At 43.5% G+C, this 20,263-nt stretch overlaps 1 protein-coding gene across 1 annotated transcript; it reads right to left on the reverse strand.

Moving 5' to 3' along the window:
• Positions 1 to 1,427: 1,427 nt before the first annotated feature.
• LOC139832755 (disease resistance protein RGA5-like) lies at positions 1,428 to 5,042 on the reverse strand. Its single transcript, XM_071822595.1, has 3 exons — positions 4,931 to 5,042; positions 3,592 to 3,616; positions 1,428 to 3,378 (listed from the first exon to the last, which is right to left on the reverse strand). Exons 1-3 carry the CDS (start codon positions 5,040 to 5,042, stop codon positions 1,428 to 1,430), a joined length of 2,088 nt encoding a protein of 695 aa, XP_071678696.1.
• Positions 5,043 to 20,263: the final 15,221 nt, after the last annotated feature.

The raw sequence follows: 20,263 nt of genomic DNA on the forward strand, positions 1-20,263 counted from the left end.
AATGTTCCAACTTCTTACTATACTCTGTCCTGATTTCCTGAAACACGAAATCACTGGTATCCTGGAAAGCTGGAGGCATTATCATAGGAAGGCAGAAAATCCAGCATTGGATTTGCCAGCTCAAATCAAAATTGAAAAAAATTACATCTCTTCAAGCATTACAACTTTGCTTATATATGGACAATCGATCAGAAACTACTCAACTCCAAATAGTGGTGTTGGACAATGTCATATTCAGAATCTCCTAGGTGCAGGTAAGTACATTTTCTTTTTCCAAACACTAGCTTCGTTGTTAGCCAAATACATAAATGTGGTCCCTCCTCCTTTCTCCGGGCTTGGAACCGGCTATGAAACTTAAGTATAACTTAAGAATAGAATAGGCGGAGTTCCCCACCCCCCCCCCCCCCCACACACACACACAAACACGCACACATGCATAACTAAGCACCGAAGAAATACACAAACATAGTAATATAGAAATATCAAAAGCTACATTTTTTTGTTTGTTTTTGTTTACTAAAGCATAAAGCCACATGACTAGCTAGTGTATGTCATAAAGTAAGTTTTTTTTATGTTTTTTTTTCTGTCTACGAGTTACGAAATGCAGTACTATATCTTTAGAAAAATTACGTAGTACTATAATTTGACTATATTGGTTTTGTGTTATATTTGTTTCCTTACGCCAGAAATTTTTCTCAACAAGATAGCCAGCATTTAGATATGGTCGTAGAAGCCTCCGATAGAACCAACCTACAAAATCATGTGTCGCAAAGTATAAGAAACCTTGCACAAATAAGCCGATACATTTATGCAGATGGTATGCAATATCCTGGCAAGCAATATGTGTGTGTAATATGTAGTATGCACTTTGGAGGTTTTGAGTGCTTCTGCTAAACAGAGGGATAATTAAGTTTTCTAGCCTTGACATGAAGCGATAATATACAGCCATCAATGCGTTATACATAGATTATAGTGTCTTGGATTCGATATCAGGTGATTAACATGCAGTTGAAGCTAAAACAGAAGACTTATTCTACTTCGTCGCCATTCAAAGATTATGAAAATAATTAGAACTGACAACTTCCATTTTACAGAACAAAAGTTAATTGGGTAACTCTAGCATAAAAAATAGCTAAGTGTGTCTTATGTATTTGCACAGCACATATATGCTACATATTTCTGATGTGATGCATGCGAACAGATCATCATGCACGTACGCGCATAATTTAGTGCACACATACCTAGCATGTGCTAGGTAGAATAGATTGCACGTTCTTGATCATAGCTAGCTCACTTGCTCATTCATTGACATCAGCATGATCTATGTGAAAAGCAGCAGCGCCCAGGCCGTCGACATTAATGTAACCGCCTAAAATAGAGAAAGAGGAGTTAGACAAACCGTTTGAGTTCTAACTCTTCATAATTTGCTATGCATATGACAAGGAAGTAAGTATATTATTAGCACTCACAAGGTCGTTGAATTTCATGAGGTGAAGGATCGGATGATTGGGATGGTTGTGGACCGCATGCCTGACCGCTGCCTCCACTTTATCCGCCTCCGCTTTATCAGGGTAACAACAAATGAAAACACTCACCTCTCGAAGACAAGGGAGGTTCTCCAAGCTACCAACGTCGAAGTCAAAGTTGGCCTCCTTCAAGGGCTGTACATGGACTGTAAACGCAAGACGTTCGAGGCTCGGCATAGCCCCCGGTAGAAACCTCAACGGTGCAGTCATGTTGCAGCTCCTCAGCTTGTGGAAGGCATTGCCACCCATAACAACAGGGATGTCGTTGTCACTTCCACATCTTTCGAGACGTAGGAGCTCTGGAAATTCCCCAAGTGTCACCAGGTCATGAGCCTCCATCGCATCACCCAAAGAAATCTCTAAGTGGACAAGGTTTGGAAGGAGCGTGGAATTAGTCCACGATGGCAGTCTAGCGTTTACTGTCGTCAAGGTCAAATGCGAAAGTTGTGGAGGAGGCACATAGCCCTCCCAGCTGAGCTTTGCATTTAGAGCATGAAGAGATAGGACTTGTATTTTCTGCAGATTATCTAGAGATTCTACAAATGTCTTGCACATCCAACTCTCAGGAAGTTCAATACAAATATTAAGGTTCCTCAGTTCGGTCAACTTGCCGAGCTCTTGAACAAAGTTTGGACACTTGTCGACATATCTCAGCCATAGCTCTTCCATGGATGTTAGGTTCCCCATCCCATCTGGCACACTTATGGGCTTACATGCTGCACCTCCAGCGCGGAGGCACTTCAGTTGTCGTAGCAAAATAATGCTCTGCGGCAATGCCTCTACATTCTTACATTCCCACAAGTCTATTGTCTGCAGAAACCTAAGTTCCCCTATCTCTTTAGGAAGTTTACTAATAGGTGTCTCTCTCAGTCCGAGATACCTCAGCTGATGCAACCTCCCAAGGTTTTCAAGATGAAAGGCATCATCTTTCATAAAAGTGCAGTCTTCTATAGCTAGCACACGCAATGCTTGAAATCCTAAACGTGATGGCATCGCAGCAATATGACACCCGGTGACATTAAATGATCTGACTTGTGCTGTGTGCATGTTGTCCAGATGATCATACTCTATGACTCTTTTTTGGGTGGCTAACCTACGAGGGTGTACTTTTGAAGATGTATTTGGCTCCTCACGATCAAATATTCTAACAAAGTTCTCTTCTTCTGATAACCAACAGATCATATCAAGCACCATGTCATGCACACGACAACCATAAATTGAGGATTTATCGGTGCCCTCTAACGGTTGGAGCATGCATCTATTTACTAGCTCGTTGAAGTATCTCTCTCCAACCTCAAACAACCCTCTCCTTGGTTCCTCCTGGACAAAATCTTCTGCCACCCACTTCCATATCAAGATGTCTTTTTGTATCTCATAGTCTTCGGGGTATATGCTTAAATATAATAGGCATGTCCTTAGATACCAAGGCAGGTCATAGTAGCTAAACAACAATATCTTTCTCGTATTCTCAACTTGTTTGTTATCTCCATACCCGAAACCAATAGAGTTGTACACCATAGGCCACTCCTCGCATGGTTTACCAGCTAACACACTAGCTATTGTAATGATAGCTAATGGTACACCTCCACACTTTTTTAAAATTTTCTCAAATAGCCCAGTTGGTTGATTATAAGGGTATTTGCATTTACCACCAAATAACCTTTTACGGAATAATTCTTTAGAATTTTCATCAGACAATGGTTCCATCTTATAAAAGTTGTTGGCTGTTGCGGCCACTTCGAAGATCAGAGTAGTTGTGACTATTCTACTTCCACGATTACTATCAACAAAAGCACATTTCACTATTTCCCATGTTGGTGTATCCCATATATCATCAATGACAATGATGTACCTATCCACATAATTGCGCAAGAGTAATGAATTAGTAAAATAAATCAAGCGCTTGTAAAAAACCTATTTTATTAAGCTATAAGAAAGTAAAGAAAATGGGCGATTGCTACGAAAGAATGATAACATGGATGAAATTGAGTGATTTTGTTTAGTTGTGAGTTTGAGCTATTTACACTATATGCCTCCATCCAACCACGCTCTATCACCCCTGTACCAGCGGAAGTTCCCACCGGCCACACCTATTACATGTATAGCATCACAAAGCGTCATAGTAGAGCACCCTCTGTTCTCTAGGAATACGTCGGTGGGAACATGAGTCTATGGTTTATGACCCTCGGTGTCACCCTTGGGGATTGACACTGCAAGCCATATTCGGGTGTATTGTAACATCCTAAATTTTAAAACAAAGAAGAAAATGAAATTTCACTTATTTCAAAAATTAGAGCCAACAAAAATTTTGGATTACTTTCTCTTATGTGCATAGTGTTCATACATGTGTGTGGGGTTTTCAATATAAATGTTTGTTTGAAGTTTTAAACAAGTTCAAAACCCTAAAATCTACCCTTTTTCAAAATCAAAGAGTAACAAAGAAAAGAAAAATAAAATAAAAGGTGAGGCATATGTGGGCTTAGGGCCATTTCTGCAAATAATGGTCTATGCCCTATTTACCTTACCTAAATGGTTTGAAACCATTACTAAACCCAATCTAACCCTAAATGGACCCTAAACCATGCCTAAGTGAATCAAGTGAAACAAAATAAAAGAAAAAGAAAATAAGAATATCACCTCATATGAGGCTATGGCTATTTTTGCAAATCTTCAACCAAGGCCATATTAACTTGTGCCAATGGTTTGAAAACCTAACTAAACTCAAAAGAATACCTTTTGGATCAAAGAAACCCAAATCAAATCAAAAGAAAATGCAAAACCTTGCAACATGTGATAATGGTCAAAACTGGTTTTTATATCAGGGTACCCACTTTGAGCCCCTGTATGAAGAGATTCTTAACCCAAACCCTCTCAACACTTTGCACCTCATCCAAGACCTCATCAAGGTGAACACTTTTGGTGTTGACCACCTTGACTGATTCCTTTTCTATTGCTTAGTATAAGAGTGCAAAGTGGCAACATCAAATCAGAAACAAGATCATACCCATTTTGGATTTTCTCAAACCAGCTTCATTTTGCACACCACCACCACCAACATGTGCCAGATAATATTTGAATCACCTCCACCAAAAAGTTTGGCAAAATTCAAAAGTCAAATTCTTGCGGCCATTATGTCGAACACTTGGCATGCACCAATCTACCAACCCTAGACACTCTAATACCCAGCATGTTTTAGACTAAACCATCACCTCTCTGATCAACAACAACTCCCTCTTGCATCCCTTAGACAATGCCCAGCATCAGAGACCATCATCATGCATGACTTCATCATGTACCAAACCATGCCGAGTCACTCCATGCCACTCTCATGCCATCATCCTCTCCACACCTCGCTGGTCCCTCTCACCATGTCTACTGGCTCGCCCCCACTCCACTGAGCACACCTGTACCCTCCCTGGCCGAAGAAGAGCACGACAACGCCTGGAACGTGACGCGCCCAATGACGCCCAGACGCGCCAGAGCGCGCCAGGACACGCCCTGGACGCGCCAGTACATGACGTCGCCCCGTCGCCTCAGCTCTCCCCTCACTCTCTCCTCTCACAGACATGCTCACCGCGACCACGGCAACCTCCTAGACAACCTCACCTGCCCTCGCACGCCCTGTAGCAGACGCCATCATCGACGACCGTCCGCCACAGTACCCGGGAACACGATGACGACGACGACGCTCCCGTCCATCTCCTGCTACGCCATGACGCGCGTCGTGACCACCTCAACGTCGCCAACACGATGCGCCCACTCCCTTGCCCTCTCGTGACCTCTAATGCCGTTGTCACCACTCACCTGCCCGCACCCCCTCGGCCACCCCTCGCCGCTATAAAAGGGGGCATCTCCTGGATGATTTCTTCACACCAGTAGCATCCCCTCTACCTCCTGAGCCTCCTCGACCCCTTCCTCCTCCACATTACCGCCGGAGCCGCCTCAATTTCTCGCCGGAGTCCGCGGAGCCGCCGCAGACGAAGACGACGATTGGCGCCGCCCCAGGAGCCGCCGTTTGTACCAGGAGAACCACCGTCGACCGCAACGTCGCCCTGCCTCCTCGTCGACGATCGCCGGAGCCCAGGTGACCCTCCGACCCCCTACCCTCGCCGCGGCCAGGGTTTGCTCTCGTCGACGGAGACGACGCGCCTCCGCCGTCGATCTTCGTTCTAATCCAGCGGCCCTCTTTAAATCATACCGATTCGGTGTGTACGAGTCGCTGACAAGTGGGGCTCGTTGTCAGGCGGCCCGCGTGTGCGAGACGCACTGCTGGGCCGGCCTGCTTCCTTTTTCTCTCTCTGGCCCATCTCGTCTTCCCGCCAAGCCCAATTATTTGAATTTGAATTAAATCAATTTAGCTGAATTCAATACTGGTGCTCGATTCAAAATTTAATAAAACAAAATCTACTGAGCCAAATTTGATGAATTTTATATTTCTGGAAAGCTGATAAAATTATCTAGCCAACTACACTGGTCTCAACCCTAGATTTAATGTAGAACACTTGTAGTAAAAATAACAAGGCAGGGCCTTTTTCAAATACAAACATTTATTAAAAATCAACCATAATGAATTTTGAGTTGATTCCAATTCTCATAATTCACATTTCAAAAACTCTAATTGAATATGTAAAAACATGACATGGTTGTTTCATATGATCATGGGCTAGAGCAAAATAATGGCTATGTGGCCATTTCTAGTCCATTTAAACTACCATAAATTATTAAATAAATGACATGAGAGTTGTTCTCTCATTTAAATCTTTGTCCCAAGTAATACAATATGAGGAAATGATCTTAGTTATAGAACCTCATATTGCATTACTTAGTGATATTAAATTGTTCCTAAAGTAATATTTAAATTGCATAAGATATAGAATCTCATTTAAATCATTTTCCCAAATGATAAATGTGAAGTGTTGACCTTGGTCAACATAATCTCACACTTATTAATTAAGGAGATTAAATCTTAATAAGATTCAATGAGAGGAAATTATTTCTCAAAAGGAAATAAATAGAAACCCTAATCCATATTTCAATAAGAGGAAATTATCCTTCTTACAAGTTTTATTAAAAAGCAAACAAAGCCAACCCCCTTGTTAGTAATGTTGTGATACTAGGATAGCTTGGGTGAACCCTTTGTGTGTTAAGTCTAGCACTTAAGTATTGTTTGGTGATTGTATGCCTCGTATCCATTTATAGACGCTAGTACCGAGGACTACCAGGAGGAGGAGGTCTTCTACGAGGAAGAAGAAGAACATTTTGACAATTGTACCAATCAAGGCAAGCTATACTCTTGCAAGCTACCCTAATGCAAAGCTCTACTAGAGCAAGGCACCATTGCACCATTACTTTATGTTTAAGGATCCAATCCCAAGTTTTATTCTTACAAGATTTTACTTTGATTATCCAAGCTTACTTTTATAGTTAATTTTGGTCTAAGTATAGAGTACTACAAGAGTATCAAATTTAGCCTAGAGAGTTGCAAGTTAGTTAGCACCCCCCATGACAAGTTGCTAGTGCTAAAATTAAAATTGACTACTCTAGATGGGAGCATGTGAATCAAATGACTTTGAAAACCTTGGAATGATGAGTCTTTCTATTGAAAGTTTTGAAGGTAAATATGACCTCTGAATGACTTGGTGATTTTGACAAAAACTGATGATTGGGTTCGGATGCGATACCATTCCAATTTTAGAGTACCCCCACAATACCTGATTATGGGTAGGGCTTAACTGGAAGTTTATGTACTTTAGTATGGGTTCCCTCTAAACAAGCGTCATAGGGGTTATGCCGAAAGCTGCCTCCACAACCAAAGAAACGACGTTAAAAAGAGGTGAATGTCCGGCCCATGCCCTGTGCAGTTCCCAGGCTAGCAGATTGCTATCACTGGGAGGCCAAACTCATGGGGAGAGGTGCATATACTAGGGTATGTAGGTGAAAGGTTATGGTTGATGATCCGCATACTGAGTATGATTATTCAGGGCTATCCCTGACGGATGTAATCAAAAGTTGTGGCACAAGTGTACAACCTCTGCAGAGTGTAAACCTATTCGAATAGCCGTGTCCACGGTTATGGACGGTTGGAAAGGCCATACTGTTCCGTCATCAGAACTTTTCAAAAAATGTTACATGTGACCGGTGACTTGTGATTTGAACTTGAAAGATGAATTTGACTTGAATCACAACAGAGTTGTGGGAATGACACTAATGTTCCCACTTGAGTTAGTTAGGCAAATAAAGAGTCTTTTATTACTAAGTGCTTATGAAATAAAACTGGCTTTATGCAAATAAACCTAGATCTTAGAACCCCCTTACCATTGTTGATAGTGCTTACATTAGTATTAGTTTGCGAGTACTTTAAAGTACTCATGGCTGTGTCTCTGGCTATTAAAATGGCCAGACTATGAAGAGGAGCACCGATCTGTGAAGATGGACAGCGGGGACGTCTATGATAACTAGGACTACTCCTGACGTCAAGCGTTGCCTGTGGAACAGATGGACCGCTACTACGCTTCTTCCGCTGTGTGTTTTGTAATTGATCATTAGATCAACTGTTATTGTAAAACTGGATCATGTGATCGTTTGATGTAAGACAATTATGGTTTGTAATGAATGATGTTCTGTGATATCAATCTATTATGTCTCGCAAAAACAATATTCCTGGGATTGCGATGTATGGCATAATAGGCATCTGGACTTAAAAATCCGGGTGTTGACAAGTTGGTATCAGAGCCATTGTTTGACCTTAGGAGACCCTAGTTAGAATGGACGTCTGAAAAACTTAGTTTCAAAACAAATGAAGTGAATATTTATGAAAACTTATTTTCACTCTTATCCTTGAGATCTTTTCAAAATAAGAAATCCATGCTTTACTTTTCCTTGTAGTTCTACACAAAATTTTGCACACTTGATCACTCCTCTAACCTACTCATCCTAATTGCTCACAGATGGAGTACCACTATGAGTCCTATCAGCTTGGCCACGGAGGAAACCTAATGTTCGAGAAGGATTTGGAGCAACTGGTTGAATATCTAGGACGCCCGTATCCCGAGTTCTTTGGAGTGCCACTCAATAATCAGTCGGGAAGACAACCTCAGTGGGTAGTTACTACAGATCTGAGAGGAAAGCTTGGAGCCCCCATTTGGGAAACCATATGGTTTTCTGTGAGGGGGAACAATTGGAAGGAAGGAATAGCCAAAGCCATGCAGGAAGCACTTGCCCGTCTGTGTGGACAGAATGTGAACAAGATCAAGAACACTCGCTTCTTGTACTACCCAAGACATGACCCCAGGGGAAGGCCAATAACCATGCCACCGCACCCGGAGATGAACCACTATGTTGCATACCTGGACTTCATGCTGTACAAGACCCGCAAGGAGTTGGACAACGCTCGCGCCTTTCGCCAAGCACATTACCCATGAAGACGAAGAACCCACCATTCTGGAGGAAGAGTAGTATCACTAGAGCACTGGCGTAGGTGTGAGTTTGTATCAGTCCCCTATGTATCATAGTACGAGAAAAGGGTTCTTAAAACCATCTGTTTGAGTAGTTGTAATGTGTGTTGTTTGGAGTGAATGAAAAAGTGTTGTTGGTTTTTACCACCTCAGCACTACTCAAGTTTTGAAACTTTTTGAACTTTACTCAAACAAGCCATAGAAAATTCCCTCTTCTCTTATCATCTACCTCAATGTTCAGATGGCCCCTCCAACCCGCAGCACCAACCAGGATGCAATGCTGCAGATGCTACAAATGATGATGGCAGATCGAGAAGTAGAAAGAGCTGAAAGACAAGCCAACCTTGCTGCACTGCAACAACTAGCTCAGAACAACCAAGGCCATGGAAACCATGATCACCCTGGATCCAAGTTGAAGAATTTCCAGAATACCAACCCTCCAATGTTTAGGAAAACCGAAGAGCCGTTAGACGCAGATGACTGGCTCCAAACAATGGAGAACAACTTGGAGGTTGCCGAAGTCAAAGCTGCAGAAAAAGTACTATTCGCCACCCACTACTTGTCAGGACCTGCCAGAGCCTGGTGGACTAGTGCCCGCGCAATGAATGCAGGACAGATGATGACCTGGGAAGACTTCAAACTCAAGTTCAGCAAGTACCATGTGCCCCAGGGTTTGATAAAGAAGATGAGAGACGAGTTCCAAAAACTCAAGCAAGGAAGAATGTCCGTGGTGGAATACCGTGACAGATTCCTCACTCTGTCTAGGTACGCCCCGGATGAGACCGACACCAACGAGAAGAGAAAGGAAAGATTTCTGAATGGACTGCATGACGAGATGCAGACAGTGTTAGTGAACATTCCGTTTGCTGACCTGGAAGCCCTCGTGGACTCTGCCATCCAGATGGAAGGAAAGCTGCACCAAGCCAACGAGAACCGCAGGCGCAGAATGATGCACCAGAATGGACCCAGCAATGCACAGAAGTACCGCAACAATTCATCTGGAGGATTTGCCCCAAGACACAACAAGCCACCTGCTCAGACGTACCGCCCAAACTACACCAACAACAATGGAGGACCCCCGAAGCCCGGAGGCAACAACAACCACAACAAAAACCATAATGGTGCCAACAACAACCCCAACACTGCCCCAAGGACTGGAAGCAACGCTACCCCCATTGCCCCAAAGGACAAGTCAACTGTGACTTGTTATGAATGTGGAATTGTGGGTCACTACTCCAATGAGTGCCCCAAGAAGCTTGCCAAGACTGCCCCCAATAACACTGCACCTGCCCAGCAACAGCGCCGCTTCGCAGCTAGAAGGAACCCGAACAACCGCAACGGCCGTCTCTACCACATGAATGCCACTGAAGCCCAGGAAGCACCCCAGGCCATGCAGAGTATGTTTTTCCTATTAACCCGATTGCCCAATCTCTCTCAGGATCCTAACTTTTCTTAAATCTCGGGACGAGATTTTGTTTAAGGGGGAAGGGTTTGTAACATCCCAAATTTTAAAACAAAGAAGAAAATGAAATTTCACTTATTTCAAAAATTAGAGCCAACAAAAAATTTGGATTACTTTCTCTTATGTGCATAGTGTTCATACATGTGTGTGGGGTTTTCAATATAAATGTTTGTTTGAAGTTTTAAACAAGTTCAAAACCCTAAAATCTACCCTTTTCAAAATCAAAGAGGAACAAAGAAAAGAAAAATAAAATAAAAGGTGAGGCATATGTGGGCTTAGGGCCATTTCTGCAAATAATGGCCTATGCCCTATTTACCTTACCTAAATGGTTTGAAACCATTACTAAACCCAATCTAACGCTAAATGGACCCTAAACCATGCCTAAGTGAATCAAGTGAAACAAAATAAAAGAAAAAGAAAATAAGAATATCACCTCATATGAGGCTATGGCTATTTTTGCAAATCTTCAACCAAGGCCATATTAACTTGTGCCAATGGTTTGAAAACCTAACTAAACTCAAAAGAATACCTTTTGGATCAAAGAAACCCAAATCAAATCAAAAGAAAATGCAAAACCTTGCAACATGTGATAATGGTCAAAACTGGTTTTTATATCAGGGTACCCACTTTGAGCCCCTGTATGAAGAGATTCTTAACCCAAACCCTCTCAACACTTTGCACCTCATCCAAGACCTCATCAAGGTGAACACTTTTGGTGTTGACCACCTTGACTGATTCCTTTTCTATTGCTTAGTGTAAGAGTGCAAAGTGGCAACATCAAATCAGAAACAAGATCATACCCATTTTGGATTTTCTCAAACCAGCATCATTTTGCACACCACCACCACCAACATGTGCCAAATAATATTTGAATCACCTCCACCAAAAAGTTTGGCAAAATTCAAAAGTCAAGTTCTTGCGGCCATTATGTCGAACACTTGGCATGCACCAATCTGCCAACCCTAGACACTCTAATACCCAGCATGTTTTAGACTAAACCATCACCTCTCTGGTCAACAACAACTCCCTCTTGCATCCCTTAGACAATGCCCAGCATCAGAGACCATCATCATGCATGACTTCATCATGTACCAAACCATGCCGAGTCACTCCATGCCACTCTCATGCCATCATCGTCTCCACACCTCGCTGGTCCCTCTCACCATGTCTACTGGCTCGCCCCCACTCCACTGAGCACACTTGTACCCTCCCTGGCCGAAGAAGAGCACGACAAGGCCTGGAACGTGACGCGCCCAATGACGCCCAGACGCGCCAGAGCGCGCCAGGACACGCCCTGGACGCGCCAGTACATGACATCGCCCCGTCGCCTCAGCTCTCCCCTCACTCTCTCCTCTCACAGACATGCTCACCACGACCACGGCAACCTCCTAGACAACCTCACCTGCCCTCGCACGCCCTGTAGCAGACGCCATCGTCGACGACCGTCCGCCACAGTACCCGGGAACACGATGACGACGACGACGCTCCCGTCCCTCTCCTGCTGCGCCATGACGCGCGTCGTGACCGCCTCGATGTTGCCAACACGATGCGCCCACTCCCTTGCCCTCTCGTGACCTCTAACGCCGTCGTCACCACTCACCTGCCCGCACCCCCTCGGCCACCCCTCGCCGCTATAAAAGGGGGCATCCCCTGGATGATTTCTTCACACCAGTAGCATCCCCTCTACCTCCTAAGCCTCCTCGACCCCTTCCTCCTCCACATTACCGCCGGAGCCGCCTCAATTTCTCGCCGGAGTCCGCGGAGCCGCCGCAGACGAAGACGACGATTGGCGCCGCCCCAGGAGCCGCCGTTTGTACCAGGAGAACCACCGTCGACCGCAACGTCGCCCTGCCTCCTCCCCGGCGATCGCCGGAGCCCAGGTGACCCTCCGACCCCCTACCCTCGCCGCGGCCAGGGTTTGCTCTCGTCGACGGAGACGACGCGCCTCAGCCGTCGATCTTCGTTCTAATCCAGCGGCCCTCTTTAAATCATACCGATTCGGTGTGTACGAGTCACTGACAAGTGGGGCCCGTTGTCAGGCGGCCCGCGTGTGCGAGACGCACTGCTGGGCCGGCCTACTTCCTTTTTCTCTCTCTGGCCCATCTCGTCTTCCCGCCAAGCCCAATTATTTGAATTTGAATTAAATCAATTTAGCTGAATTCAATACTGGTGCTCGATTCAAAATTTAATAAAACAAAATCTACTGAGCCAAATTTGATGAATTTTATATTTCTGGAAAGCTGATAAAATTATCTAGCCAACTACACTGGTCTCAACCCTAGATTTAATGTAGAACACTTGTAGTAAAAATAACAAGGCAGGGCCTTTTTCAAATACAAACATTTATTAAAAATCAACCATAATGAATTTTGAGTTGATTCCAATTCTCATAATTCACATTTCAAAAACTCTAATTGAATATGTAAAAACATGACATGGTTGTTTCATATGATCATGGGCTAGAGCAAAATAATGGCTATGTGGCCATTTCTAGTCCATTTAAACTACCATAAATTATTTAATAAATGACATGAGAGTTGTTCTCTCATTTAAATCTTTGTCCCAAGTAATACAATATGAGGAAATGATCTTAGTTATAGAACCTCATATTGCATTACTTAGTGATATTAAATTGTTCCTAAAGTAATATTTAAATTGCATGAGATATAGAATCTCATTTAAATCATTTTCCCAAATGATAAATGTGAAGTGTTGACCTTGGTCAACATAATCTCACACTTATTAATTAAGGAGATTAAATCTTAATAAGATTCAATGAGAGGAAATTATTTCTCAAAAGGAAATAAGAAGAAACCCTAATCCATATTTCAATAAGAGGAAATTATCCTTCTTACAAGTTTTATTAAAAAGCAAACAAAGCCAACCCCCTTGTTAGTAATGTTGTGATACTAGGATAGCTTGGGTGAACCCTTTGTGTGTTAAGTCTAGCACTTAAGTATTGTTTGGTGATTGTATGCCTCGTATCCGTTTATAGACGCTAGTACCGAGGACTACCAGGAGGAGGAGGTCTTCTACGAGGAAGAAGAAGAACATTTTGACAACTGTACCAATCAAGGCAAGCTATACTCTTGCAAGCTACCCTAATGCAAAGCTCTACTAGAGCAAGGCACCATTGCACCATTACTTTATGTTTAAGGATCCAATCCCAAGTTTTATTCTTACAAGATTTTACTTTGATTATCCAAGCTTACTTTTATAGTTAACTTTGGTCTAAGTATAGAGTACTACAAGAGTATCAAATTTAGCCTAGAGAGCTGCAAGTTAGTTAGCACCCCTCATGACTAGTTGCTAGTGCTAAAATTAAAATTGACTACTCTAGATGGGAGCATGTGAATCAAATGACTTTGAAAACCATGGAATGATGAGTCTTTCTATTGAAAGTTTTGAAGGTAAATATGACCTCTGAATGACTTGGTGATTTTGACAAAAACTGATGATTGGGTTCGGATGCGATACCATTCCAATTTTAGAGTACCCCCACAATACCTGATTATGGGTAGGGCTTAACTGAAAGTTTATGTACTTTAGTATGGGTTCCCTCTAAACAAGCGTCATAGGGGTTATGCCGAAAGCTGCCTCCACAACCAAAGAAACGACGTTAAAAAGAGGTGAATGTCCGGCCCAAGCCCTGTGCAGTTCCCAGGCTAGCAGACTGCTATCACTGGGAGGCCAAACTCATGGGGAGAGGTGCCTATACTAGGGTATGTAGGTGAAAGGTTATGGTTGATGATCCGCATACTGAGTATGATTATTCAGGGCTATCCCTGACGGATGTAATCAAAAGTTGTGGCACAAGTGTACAACCTCTGCAGAGTGTAAACCTATTCGAATAGCCGTGTCCACGGTTATGGACGGTTGGAAAGGCCATACTGTTCCGTCATCAGAACTTTTCAAAAAATGTTACATGTGACCGGTGACTTGTGATTTGAACTTGAAAGATGAATTTGACTTGAATCACAACAGAGTTGTGGGAATGACACTAATGTTCCCACTTGACTTAGTTAGGCAAATAAAGAGTCTTTTATTACTAAGTGCTTATGAAATAAAACTGGCTTTATGCAAATAAACCTAGATCTTAGAACCCCCTTACCATTGTTGATAGTGCTTACATTAGTATTAGTTTGCGAGTACTTTAAAGTACTCATGGCTGTGTCCCTGGCTATTCAAATGGCCAGACTATGAAGAGGAGCACCAGTACCGTGAAGATGGACAGCAGGACGTCTATGATAACTAGGACTACTCCTGACGTCAAGCGTTGCCTGTGAAACAGATGGACCGCTAGTACGCTTCTTCCGCTGTGTGTTTTGTAGTTGATCATTAGATCAACTGTTATTGTAAAACTGGATCATGTGATCGTTTGATGTAAGACAATTATGGTTTGTAATGAATGATGTTCTGTGATATCAATCTATTATGTCTCGCAAAAACAATATTCCTGGGATTGCGATGTATGGCATAATAGGCATCTGGACCTAAAAATCCGGGTGTTGACAAGTTGGTATCAGAGCCATTGTTTGACCTTAGGAGACCCTAGTTAGAATGGACGTCTGAAAAACTTAGTTTCAAAACAAATGAAGTGAATATTTATGAAAACTTATTCTCACTCTTATCCTTGAGATCTTTTCAAAATAAGAAATCCATGCTTTACTTTTCCTTGTAGTTCTACACAAAATTTTGCACACTTGATCACTCCTCTAACCTACTCATCCTAATTGCTCACAGATGGAGTACCACTATGAGTCCTATCAGCTTGGCCACGGAGGAAACCTAATGTTCGAGAAGGATTTGGAGCAACTGGATGAATATCTAGGACGCCCGTATCCCGAGTTCTTTGGAGTGCCACTCAATAATCAGTCGGGAAGACAACCTCAGTGGGTAGTTACTGCAGATCTGAGAGGAAAGCTTGGAGCCCCCATTTGGGAAACCGTATGGTTTTCTGTGAGGGGGAACAATTGGAAGGAAGGAATAGCCAAAGCCATGCAGGAAGCACTTGCCCGTCTGTGTGGACAGAATGTGAACAAGATCAAGAACACTCGCTTCTTGTACTACCCAAGACATGACCCCAGGGGAAGGCCAATAACCATGCCACCGCACCCGGAGATGAACCACTATGTTGCATACCTGGACTTGATATGGGGTGGCCCGATCTTCTCAGTAAGCAACGGTGGTGATGATGATCACGGGGTGATGGCAGCGGAGAAACACGACGATGTAGTGGATGATAACTTGTATGACGCAACGAGATCTCTCGATTGGTCCCTGTCGCCAACGCAACAGCTCTCAACCCTGCAAGATATTCGCAACTCCACACACTTGCGCACGTAGCCGCCGACCACGAAGCGGTAAGTTGCAACCGTCTAATTCCCAATGGAACAGCAGATCACACAAGACTTTTTCAGGATCTACACAATATCAAGCAATATGGTGTAGGGATTCAATAGTTTTGCATAAGCAAACAACTAAGAACTAGGGTTTATCTTAAACGTGGTCTAAAGCAGCTAGGGGGGCGTCCTGGGGACTTATATAGGCGTCCAGGACGACCTCAGGTCGAAAAAGTACGAAAATAACCGACCCAGAATAGATCTGGTCGAGACAGACTCGGACTGGTCCGGTCTGGAATCCGGTCAACCGGGCCAGGGACCGGATCGGCCGGTCTGGGGTCCGGTCAACCGGGCGGCAACCGGGTGGGCCGGTCTGGGGTCCGGTCAACCGGGCGGAAACCGGATATTTGCGAGGATTTCCGGTTTTAATCCGGTACGATAAATCGCGTCCGGTTTGGCGCCCGGTCGACCGGGTCAGTGACCGGGTTGGCCGGTCTGGCGGCCGGTCGGACCGGGTGCTGGACCGGCCTGGACGTCTTCTTCTCCTCTCGCGCATGCCTCCCGCTCCTCCCTCGCGCGTCCATGAGATATCTTCATGTCCAGCTCCATGTCCAGCTTCACGTCCATCTTGACGTCCGTCTTCATGTCCAGCTGCTCCTCTCCTCCTCGTGCGATGCTCGTCTCCTCTTGATACCTGATGATACATAAGTAATAGGACTTAGGCAGTATAAAGTTCTCATCAATCAAAGTACCGTTTAGAAACAAGTTCACCTGTTGTTTAAGTAGCTTCGCACGAGCCCTTGTAATAGGTCCAATCCGAACTTCATTGGACTTGAGCTTCACAGCAGGTTCATCTTCATCTATCAATGACGGAGGTAGTGGTGTAGTAGGGATGTCCTCATCATCTCCCCCCCCTTCAAAAGGCGTCGACCCCGACGCTCCAAGGTCTTCTCCGTCATATGGTGTCAAATCAGCAACATTGAAAGAATTACTGACACCAAACTCATCAACTGGAAGATCTATCGAGTATGCATTATCATTGATCTTAGCAAGCACTTTGTAAGGACCAGCACCACGAGGCTTCAACTTAGACTTCCGCAGCTTCGGGAACCTATCCTTGCGAAAATGTACCCAGACCATATCACCAGGCTTGAACAACATCTCTTTGCGCTTCTTGTTCATCCTTGCAGCATTGCTCTTGCCTTTCTTCTCTATCAACTCTTTAGTCTTCACATGGATCTTACGCACAAAATCTGCCCTCTTGGATGCCTCCATATTAACTCTCTCGTGTATGGGCAAAGGCAACAAGTCAAGTGGAGTAATGGGTTTGAAACCATACACCACCTCAAAAGGACACAGCTCCGTGGTAGAGTGTACCGCCCTGTTGTAAGCAAACTCCACATGTGGCAAACACTCTTCCCACTCCTTCAGGTTCTTCTTGATCATGGATCTCAGCAATTGTGACAATGTTCTATTCACCACTTCAGTTTGACCATCAGTTTGAGGATGACAAGTAGTACTGAAAAGCAGCTTTGTCCCCAGCTTCCTCCACAGCGTCTTCCAGAAGTAGCTCATAAACTTCACGTCACGATCAGAAACAATAGTCTTCGGGACTCCATGTAGTCGCACAACCTCCCTGAAAAACAGGTTAGCAATATGCGACGCATCGTCGCTTTTGTGGCAGGCAATAAAGTGTGACATCTTAGAAAATCTGTCCACTACCACAAATATAGAATCATGGCCTCTCTTAGTACGCGGCAAACCCAACACAAAATCCATACTAATATCCTCCCAAGGTGTAGTAGGTGCCAGTAACGGAGTATACAAACCGTGAGGCTTCAGCTTGGACTTGGACTTGTTGCAAGTAATGCACCTCTTCACATACCTGTCCACGTCACGCCTCATCTTTGGCCAATAAAAATGGTCAGCTAGCATGAGCAGCGTCTTCTCACGCCCAAAGTGACCCATCAAACCTCCAGCATGTGATTCCTGCAATAAGAGCAAGCGCACAGACGATTCTGGAACACATAGTTTGTTAGCTCTAAACAAGAACCCATCATGTATGTGATATTTTTCCCATGCTTTACCAAGAGCACATAAGCGATATGGCTCAGCAAAATCATGATCAGTAGCATACAAATCACATAGTACTTCTAATCCAGGAATTTTAACATCAAGTTGAGTTAATAGCATATTCTTCCTAGATAGAGCATCAGCAACAATATTATCTTTTCCTTTCTTATGCTTAATAATGTATGGAAAAGACTCAATGAACTCAACCCACTTAGCAAGACGCTTATGCAAAGTAGATTGGGCTTTCAGATATTTCAAAGCTTCATGATCAGAATGTATGATAAATTCTTTTGGCCACAAATAATGTTGCCAAACCTCAAGAACTCTAATTAAAGCATACAATTCTTTATCATAGATTGGATAGTTCAACTTAGCACCAGACAGTTTCTCAGAAAAATATGCAATTGGGCGACCCTCTTGCATCAACACACCACCAATTCCAATACCACTAGCATCACATTCAATCTCAAATTGCTTATTGAAATCAGGAAGTGCAAGTAACGGTGCAGAAGTTAACAATCTCTTTAGTTCATCAAAAGCATTAGCTTGGGCGACGCCCCACTCAAAAACAACACCCTTTTTAGTCAATTCATTCAAAGGTGCAGCAATAGAACTAAAATTGGGCACAAAACGTCTATAAAACCCATGAAAACTTCTTACTTGACTCACATTCATGGGAGTAGGCCAATTTTGAATAGCTTCAATCTTAGACACATCTACTTCTACTCCATGCTTAGAGACAACGTAACCTAGAAATATGACCTTATCTTTGCAAAATGTGCACTTCTCAAGATTACCATAGAGTTTATTATCACGCAACACTTGCAAAACATGTCGAATATGCATAGTATGATCAGATTCATTGCGGCTATAGATTAATATGTCATCAAAGTACACAACCACAAATTTGCCAATAAAATCACGCAAAACATGGTTCATCAGTCTCATGAAAGTGCTAGGTGCATTAGTCAAACCAAAAGGCATTACTAACCACTCATATAAACCAAATTTTGTTTTAAAGGCTGTTTTCCATTCATCCCCTTCTCTCATCCTAATTTGATGATAACCACTACGCAAATCAATTTTAGAGAACACAGCAGCACCACTCAATTCATATAACATATCCTCTAAACGGGGAATAGGGTGACGATATCGAATAGTAATGTTGTTTATAGCTCTACAATCTACGCACATACGCCATGTACCATCTTTCTTAGGAACGAGAATAACAGGAACAGCACAAGGACTAAGGCTTATGCGGATATAACCTTTGTCGAGTAGCGCTTGTACTTGCTTCTGTATCTCCTTCGTTTCTTCGGGGTTCGTTCTATATGGTGCCCGATTGGGTAGCGAAGCTCCGGGAATCAAGTCAATTTGATGCTCAATACCTCGCAACGGTGGAAGTCCTGCAGGTACCTCAGCCGGAAACACGTCGCCAAATTCCTGCAAAACATTAGAAACACCAAGAGGAAGAGGGGTCATATCGTTAGAAACCAAAACCGTACCCCTGTACAAAAGCACAAGAGGCATGGCTGTAGGATCCTCACTAAATTCTCTCATGTCTTCTTTGGTGGCTAATGAGACTAAGGAATTCACTCTCTCACTTTTCGTTATATCACTCACAACAGTACAATTCTCTCGCCTATCTAAAGAAGCATCCTTCAAATTCACTTCAACTTTCTGACGAGATTCATTTACAATTTGTTGTGGTGTCATAGGCTGTAAGTTGATTTTCTTGCCCTTGAACTCCAAATGATATGTATTGGCACGGCCATTGTGTTGCACAGATCGGTCATAGAGCCAAGGCCGACCCAATAATAGGTGACACACCGTCATAGGAACGACATCAAAGTCAATACAATCCTTATACGGTCCAATAGCAAATTCAACACGCACCATGTGGTTTACCTTCATCTCACCATTGTCGCTCAACCACTGAATATAGTATGGATGCGGGTGCGGTAGATACTTCAACTTCAGCTTGGTACACAACTCCTTGCTTGCTAAATTGCGGCAACTCCCGCCATCAATAATGACCTTGCAAGCCTTGTCAGGACCAACTAAAGCTTTTGTTTGGAACAAATTGCAGCGCTGAGTAGATGCACTAGGCAACACATTAAGAGCACGCTGCGACACAACAATGGTGCGAGCATCAGACGGATACGCATCTTCACCATCAGTGTCATAGTCATCATCTTCTGGAGCATTAGGATCAACATCATCTCCAGTCTCATACTCATTGTCCTCATTGATAATCATAACTTTGCGGTTAGGACAATCTCTCTTGAAGTGACCTTTGCCACCACATGTATGACAAAGCATATCGCGATTGCGCGCAGTAGACACATTAGAACCACTCGTACTTGCAGCAGATTCGGACTTCTTTGTGTTAGACACATTGGAGAC

Source organism: Lolium perenne, chromosome 6 (assembly GCF_019359855.2).
Source record: "Lolium perenne isolate Kyuss_39 chromosome 6, Kyuss_2.0, whole genome shotgun sequence".
Taxonomy (NCBI): domain Eukaryota; kingdom Viridiplantae; phylum Streptophyta; class Magnoliopsida; order Poales; family Poaceae; genus Lolium; species Lolium perenne.

Excerpts from the sequence above, each read along its gene's own strand:
- LOC139832755 (XM_071822595.1), bottom strand. The coding sequence starts at position 5,042 with ATGTACTGGCGCGTCCAGGGCGTGTCCTGGCGCGCTCTGGCGCGTCTG. Across the intron at positions 3,617-4,930 it reads TTCGGCCAGGGAGGGTACAG|GTGTGGCCGGTGGGAACTTC; the intron begins GTGTGCTCAGTG and ends TACATGTAATAG. Across the intron at positions 3,379-3,591 it reads GCCGGTGGGAACTTCCGCTG|GTACATCATTGTCATTGATG; the intron begins GTACAGGGGTGA and ends TTATGTGGATAG.